Raw genomic sequence first — 8,131 nt, 5'->3', positions numbered from 1 at the left:
CCGGCATTGACGTAGATTACCCCCGCTTCGCTATTGATTAATTCGCTTGGGTCCCGCGAAATCCAGCCGGGAGAACCAGGATTTGTTGATCCCGTTTCTCGTCCTCTTTTTCTATGTTTTTCAGAGCGGTAAATGTCATGCTTGCGCCGTCGGTCGCTTTCCATGATTAAAATTCTGCATATCGCGGTATAAGCGCCGATAATTCCAGCATATATTGCTGTAGTAGTGTAGCTGTACATATGCGGTATATACGATGTATGCTGTATATATGTGTCACGCACAGTTTATCAATGTAACCGCGGTCGCAAGAATCGCGATATAATTTACAGCAAAGGCGGCTTTAATCTAGATTAGATCTACAGTTCTTCTGCAATAGCAGACCTTCCTTTTTTTGAACCCGTATGCGTAGATACTGATTATCATGTATAAATTTAGGAGGAATATGTTCTGCTCTCTGTATCGCGATGCGGTGTGGGCTTATCAGGAAATTTTGATGGAAGCCATGGTGGTTCTGTGGTTAGGCTGTCATTTGTCGCTGAAGTTCGGGACACGGTTCTTTCCGGACTGGAAGGATACCCGCGTGGACCCCGACAAGCGGACCGATTTGGATCGCTTGCTTCACCTGCTCGGCGGATATGTGAGTCATATCGCTGATTTTTAATTATTTTTGTACTGCCGCAGATAAATATCGGTGTAAAACTGTTTCCGGGAATTGCACTATTCTAATCAATAAAAATAGTTTTAAATCGACCTACGCTCGCTAATTAATGCTAATTATTAAAGTCGGCCGATTTTAATGTTCTACATGTAACACAAACACATACCGTGCGGACACATTACCCAGAAAAGTGTCTTCAGAAAATTTATTATTTGGAGAAATGCAACATGCACTCGTACTTTAAGAACCACAATAAAACGTGATGTTTGATTATGTGGACGGTGGGTACAGTACGTAATTCATATCTGTATCTTCCATTAAAGTATACAAATTTTTAACATGAAAAATCGGTATTTATTTTCCGGGTTTTTAGGAGATGAACGGCTGCGTATGGGACGACATCGTTTCCACCTGGAAGCCGTTCTTCGAAATTCCCGTTTCTCAAGACACCCCGTCCGTCGCCGTAAGCACTGGTCGCGCCACCTTCGCAATATGCGGAACCATGACCTTAGTGGGCGTCACCTGCATCTTAGCACTATCCCTTCTAGCGTCCCTGGCGGTTAACATGTTCTGGCGGCATCCCGCGTGGAAGCAACATCTCCCCTACTGTCAGCGCATCACCGCGTTCTTCGGGTATGACCCATACACCCTCCACCCGATGGATGGATGTATCGATCCCCACATGTCTCTTATCCAGTTTTGGCTGCGCAACATTATTCTGATCATCATCGACGTTGTGTGCTTCGTCTGGGTGTGGTTGGTCTTCTGTGCGTTGCCGATGGTGGCTGTGGCGGGAACCGTTGTGGCGGTGATGGGTAACATTGTGGGTCAGGCCGCTGTTTTTCCCTGTTGTATCGTCGGCGTTTGTCTCTTGACGCTCCACTGCACGGGACGGATTTGGGGGTTCTGGATGCCGGGGACTTACATGGCGTATATTCGAAAAATATGCCGGTACTTCAAATATTGTACCCAACGTTGTGGTAGTATTAGCAACGCAGCCATAGAATCTCTGCACATTTTAAATAGTACAGTATTCTTCAAGGTAATACAGTAAGTTGTATGTATGTTGCCAAATCGTCCAACAACTCATTAAAATTTAAATGGCAAATCCGGTATAGTATGTACTCTTCGGTTACACTTAAAAGCCGGTGTTTCCACCTGGAAGTCAAAAATTGCATTTTTTAACTCGGACTCGCTTTTGAGCGCTATGCCGTCCTATCCCTATTTCCTTCTACGTTTATATTTTTAGCCAATCATATTTAATATTGTACTTGTACAGATGCAGTATTCTGTTAATAATAAATTAAACCGTTTGTAGGTAGTACTGGGCAAAATTATTTTTATGCTGGTCGAATGCGCATATTTTGTTCTTTCTGCGCTAGACGGCTTCCAAACCGTCGGGGTCGCGCCTTGAAGTTGCCAGCGTTGGACAAGACGCCGAGTGCTCTGGACACTCCGCCACCATCACGCGCTGTCCCTGCCGGAAAACTGGAAGATGATGAGCAGTTTCTGTTAAATATAATAAAATTTGTTGCCATCCTGTCGGGTCTCACGGCTGCGGCGATCAACAGTTTCTGTATGCTGCAGCGATTCCCGCGCGCTGCCAGCGCTCTGGCGGCAGTGGAATCGGCACCATCCGGCAACTGGAGCTACTGGATTTACCTCAAATGTACTGAATGCTGCAACAATTATGCAACGGTATAAGCAATGACGCCGGCTGCTGCTCGCTCATGATCGCAACAAATACGCGCTGAAATAAGTTGCTAGCAAAAAAGGAAATGTTTTCTCTAACGGCAGGGTATGCAAGACACCACAGCGATGCTGTCGTACTGGGTGGATCTGGGATATCCGCGGTTTGAGACCGACAGTCCGTCTATTCTACAGCTGTTCGCCTCTACATTCTCCTCCACCGTGGACAGTTTACTCTTTGCCTGGAACTCTACGTTGCTCTTCATGGGGCTTCTGCCATTTATTATCATGTTCTGCATAGACATTTGGGGTGTGGTTTCGTGTATATGGGACAGCTGTTGTTCGGCAAAGTACTCTGCAGTGCCAGCGGCCGGCAAAAACAACCCCGAAAAGTTGGTTCCAAAATTTTTTATTGTAAATTAAAACTAGTAAATCTTCTCTGGTTACTGAACAATTCACAACCATTTTCCGAAAATATTATAATAAATATACATAAACAGAGTATTATTTGTTAATACATATGCAAGTATTTGATGCTATTTGAAAATGGTTGTTAATACGTTAATTTACTGGAAAACGATGCAGATTTTGATGCAGCTATAAAGGAAAAAAAGATTAGTAATTGGCCATCTTCTTCTAGGAATGTTACAGTTTACCAATTTTTGATACAAATATAGCCCAAACTTAAGGACATACTAATTATTTAATACAAGTCTGTAATAATTATTTCAAAATCAATAGTTTATTTTATATAAGTACAGAAATTATGGTAATTAATAAACGTAGCAGCGCTAAAGGCGTTTTCTGTTGACCAGTTCTCCGGTACCGGATTGCTGCAAGGAAGGCCCATGTCGCGCCGGGTCATTCTGCGTATGCGCCTTCTGGGCGGATATCCAGCGTTCCTTCCTGGCCATTCTGACCCAATATCTGTTCTGGATTTACCTGCCGTTTCCTCTGGTGGAGCTCTTCCGTCCGGAACGGCTGCAACTGGTCGATATTCTTCTGATTTTAAGCGGCCGCACGCTGTGGGCCTACGCCCTGTTCATCCACTGGGCCTGGCAGATGAACCGTCGCCGGCGGGACCAGGTCAACCGCGTGCCCAAGGAGTGCAAGTCCTGCTGAAACCGGGAACGTTGCCGTCTTCATCCCCTTCTTTCACGAGACTGTTTATCATTGTCTTTTAGGCAGTTTTTACAGCTTGCAATGCAAAGCTTTCTAATGGGATTCACTGCGATTATTTATTGCCCTCCGCCTACTGTTCCACCTGCACACATTTCAAAGCACTGGTGAACTGCGAACGTGTAATTAATTTGTATAGATTTTTGCTTGAAATTATGTATCAGGAGATTTTTAATTTATGTATCAGGAGATAATTCACGACATTCATTTCTGTCAGTAAAATTCAGCATTGAGGCGCACTGGCGCTGCATAAATTAAACCGTAAGACAAGTTGTTAATTGAGATTACGGAGCTACTGTAGTTATACTGGTGTCGCCAAATTTGTAACAATTAACTGATCTTCAAACAATCTTTAATCTGTACATAATAATCTTTTAATTAAGCGTTAAATGCCTGGAATCCTTTCGACGAATTTACAGTACATTACACTGCTTATGTCGGATGCTCGATCATGCTGTACAGCGCTTCTTGTTGAGTTGGTAAAGGCCCCAATTAGCTGTACGAAAATTCCGTGTTTGCCTGTTGTACCATGGGGTCGTTGCGCCTTGTGTGTCCTGATACGGCATGGATGCGGAGAACATATTAAATCATTTTCAGGCTCTTTTTTATGGGCAAACGATTTTAACTATTGTAGTTGTAAATAATATAATTATACTGTATTTGTAAATACGAGTGTACTAGGGTGTACTCGTATATTGTAAATAAAATTAAACATGCTGCAATGACAAAATTTATTAAACAGCGCACACCTGTCTGCCGGTACTGTTATATTTTGTTGGGATCGCCCTAATTTAACACTGTCCACCGCACTAAAACTATTTAAATTTTGACGGTATGTCATGAACTACAGTATATGAACCGTAAAAATAATAAATAATTTTTCTCGCGATAACTAAAGGTCATGCCCGTTTCACAGAATCAGCAGAACGAACTGACATTTTTTAGCCTTTAATCCTCAAACACAAAGTGACTTTTTACATGGTAGATAATCGTAGCTAAACACGCAGAGGGTTTCCGGTTCTTCCGTTTTTGTCGCACGCATTTAACCGGTAACAAGCAACAAATTTCTAGACAGTTTAAATATTAACAGCTGAAGAGCAGAGCAAAACAGAATCGATAATAAGCAATCCATCGGGCAAGTTAATTACCGTACTATAATTAAAAATTCATAGGCAAACCACAGATTAAGAAATTCTTGGTTACCTTTTAAGCTTCTAGTGAAACATTTCTCCCAAAACAACAAACCCCGAATTGTTTATGCTTCCCAGTTATAACTGGATAACTTAAGGTGGGACGTGAGTATCGGGTGGATGTCATATCTAAGTCGTTAACCAAATTTCGTAACCGCTAGAGTTACAGAATTTGGAACAGCGATGATAACGAACCAAAATATTCCAGTGTTATTAAGCAAACATGGTTGCACATAGGTTAAATTCATGGTTAGTAATTTAAAGTTCACCAGGTCAAGGTGTATGCATATAATGAATAATGAATACTGGGTAAACGCCTCCTCATTCTGTAGTGGTAAGCTGTAGTGGTAGAGTCCGCGTACGTGATTCTTTTCTCGCCTGGAGAAAGTCTTGCACACCCTTCCAGTTAATCCAGGCTCCGCATACCGTTAACAGCAGCAGTATCCCCCACAACTGCAGCGGTTCCGGGACAAGTAGAGCCACCAGTGGATAGGGCAGACAGATAAAGCTGAACAGGCGCCGAAAGGTAATCACCCCGTAGGCGATGAAGCTGGCGGTAAAAAGACATCCGCACGAGAAGGGCCTCTTGGGGCCATTTATCGTCTTCTCCGTGGGGACTACGCTGTCGGTAGTGGAAGAGGCTGTATCCGGGTCGGTCTTGCTTCTGCTGTCGTCGCCCAACACCATTACATACGTCATACTGTACGGTGTATTATCGCATAATTGCGTGCGACTCTATGCTCCAAACCGAAGCTGGACTGTACATCACGGACGGCACGTTCTGCGCCGAACGACAAAAACACCGGTTTTTAGGTAGCCTATGGTGGCTTTATGGTTCAGTTTTTGGTAATCCAGTATCAAGGGTTCCCAAAAGCCATGCTTTTTCGAATTTGTCTTTGCACCCGAATCTATGGGTGGACGTCATACAAACCTGCTTTTGTCTTTTCTAGCCCGACGTCGATACCAGTCAGACCACAAATACATGCACAACATGACGAGGCCAGGTGCACCATTCAGGATATTCAGAATACGCGTCCATCCTCGAAAACACGCGTACCCCGCTGGGGAATAAGTAGTGGAGAAGAGGGAGAGTAACGCGGGATTGCTGGTGTTCCAGTGCGGATAGCCCAAATCCACCCAGTAAGACAGGATTGCCTCAGAGTATCTCATACCCTGTGACGTAGAAACGCATATGAACTACGCGTTTGCCTTACACAGAATATGCTATCTGTGAGCGTCCCAAACGGGTCGCATTTCATTGTCATACTTCGATTTATTTATAACACAAAATGTATCTTTATTGTATCTTATATTTCTAATAGAAATATATTCATTAATATTTTAAAACTTTTATTTATAATAAGAAAATTGAAACATTATCGGTGCGGTGAATTCACATTCTCACTGCATCGATTTACGCGAAGAGTATTTTTCAAATATTTATTATGCTTGGTGTATAAAAATGCGGGATGTTTCAAGGTACTTGTTTACCAGCGGCTACAACCGAAAATTTATACTGAGTGCGATAAATTTAACCGGGCAACGAGGTAAATATCCAGTTACCGTTTTATAATTCTTGCAGTACGTTAAGGTGGCGTTACAATCCCGCTGAGGTGGTCTCCACGACTCCCATGCCTGACCCACCCGATCACCCGAAGAAGGAATGGCCGATTGCAGCGGATCGATATTCAAGGCAAAAGCGGCTTGCCATAAAACTACCACAACGAGATTAAACAAAACTCCGCTGCGTCCAGAAAACAGCCCGTCCTCCATCTTCTCCTCTGGTACTGGGGAGGGGCTTCCGATCGGCGCCGCTGTGAGCGGAATGTGCTCGACTGCGGAAGAATCCACCACCAGCGCCGCGCCACACCGCCTGTACATACACAACAAAACGGTACTGCTGGGTAGCTGCCTCCAAAAAAATTTCCCATAAAATTTATCATATTTCTTAACGAGATATTCTTTACGTAAGAACCACGTAAATAGCAAGCTAGTCGTAAAACTTTTCAAGCTTTCAAGCGACCGGAAAATACAAACTATAATAGCTACAACATACAAGCTAATACACCTAGACTATATTAATCGATAACAAATAAATACCAGGTGATTTTATTGTATACAGCGCTAAATTTTTTCTTACGTTTGTAACGGTTGGTTTAGGGCATACAAGGGCGTTATATTCGTTCTAGCGAACTGAACCACTGAGAATATTTTTTCGAAAACCTAAGAATGCTAAAGCGGATGAATGCTGTCCAAGCGTTCACCAAATTGCGTGTAATTGTTCTGACCAGCTTTTTATAAGCGCAGCATGACCGTGCACGTTATCGGAAGCCTAAACTACATGTTTAATTTCTAATCATGACTTCGGTTTTCGTTTTTCTTTCGTTCGCGCGGAATGTTCTAATTAAATCCGGCCTGTGATCTGGCCGCACAGTGAACCGATTCTAGCAATGTTAATCACCGCTATTTCGTGACCCTCCGTCCATTTTTGACCTATGCAGTATGCATCCGCTAGCTCCCTCGAAGCGCTAAATAAACTGAGCCATTTAAGGTGAGATACTTTAGGAGATTCGCTATAATGCCGAAGGACGACTGAGCGAGGGCTAATTAGATTTTGCAATTTGATACATTTTACCATACCGGAGTTTGTTATTTATCCACGTAAAGTATGTGTCCTTCATCCACAATCCCCAAATACGACCGGTACAGTGGATCGTCAAGCCGCACATAATTACCACACAACACGGGAATACGGCTATTGGGCCAAACGCGTGAATCGTTAACCACGCCGCAAAGCCGCTCATCCACACAGCAGGTAGTACCGCCAACACTAGCCAGACGAAAACGCGGACCAAAAGGCCCACAGCACCGCAGAGCACTTCAAAAAAAAGTGCCATATCGGATGTTAGGCGATCGAAGAATGCCTCAATGCGCTGACAGTGGCGAATATGTTCTGTCCACTGTGAGTATTTCCAGTTCTGATTGACAAACGACGAACACAGAACGGACAGAGTGAGGACAACTGTTGAGCAGATGGTAACGAAAACGGCGACGTAACCCAGGCGGCCGCGGAGCTGGACTTCCGCCGGAAGCGGCGCAGCGTCCCCATCGGTAACGGGTTCGGCGCCGGCTGGCAGCCATAAGGACACAATGCTATCCCAGTCACATCCGTGCACTGGCTATCGCAAGTCATAAGCGCCTGTTAGCTAATCTCTTTATTGAACTGCCACATTTTAAGGCTGATCGAGTAAAAACGGTCGTGCACTAGGTGCAGCGGGAACGTATTTGATTATTTGGGCTTATTTTGTTGCAGCAAATTTTTGCGATACAAATGGGCCGCGATATTTTTGCGATGCGATATTTTTAGGTTACCATTAAAATACAATCAATTACAATAATAAATTATAATAATCGA

At 43.6% G+C, this 8,131-nt stretch overlaps 1 protein-coding gene across 2 annotated transcripts; it reads left to right on the top strand.

Moving 5' to 3' along the window:
• On the top strand, nucleotides 1-3,747 carry LOC129596310 (uncharacterized). 2 transcript variants are annotated; one of them, XM_055493550.1, is made up of 6 exons: nucleotides 1-128; nucleotides 436-637; nucleotides 1,032-1,609; nucleotides 2,041-2,356; nucleotides 2,456-2,739; nucleotides 3,163-3,747. In XM_055493550.1, exons 2-6 carry the CDS (start codon nucleotides 443-445, stop codon nucleotides 3,467-3,469), a joined length of 1,680 nt encoding a protein of 559 aa, XP_055349525.1. In that variant the 5' UTR covers nucleotides 1-128; nucleotides 436-442; the 3' UTR covers nucleotides 3,470-3,747. The 2 variants fall into 2 exon arrangements, with proteins under 2 accessions (XP_055349525.1, XP_055349524.1); XM_055493549.1 differs by having other exon boundaries at nucleotides 107-637.
• Nucleotides 3,748-8,131: the final 4,384 nt, after the last annotated feature.

The sequence above is a fragment of the Paramacrobiotus metropolitanus genome, unplaced genomic scaffold (assembly GCF_019649055.1).
Source record: "Paramacrobiotus metropolitanus isolate TYO unplaced genomic scaffold, Prichtersi_v1.0 Parri_scaffold0000088, whole genome shotgun sequence".
Lineage (NCBI taxonomy): Eukaryota > Metazoa > Tardigrada > Eutardigrada > Parachela > Macrobiotidae > Paramacrobiotus > Paramacrobiotus metropolitanus.
This window is presented reverse-complemented; position numbering and strand designations above follow the sequence as displayed.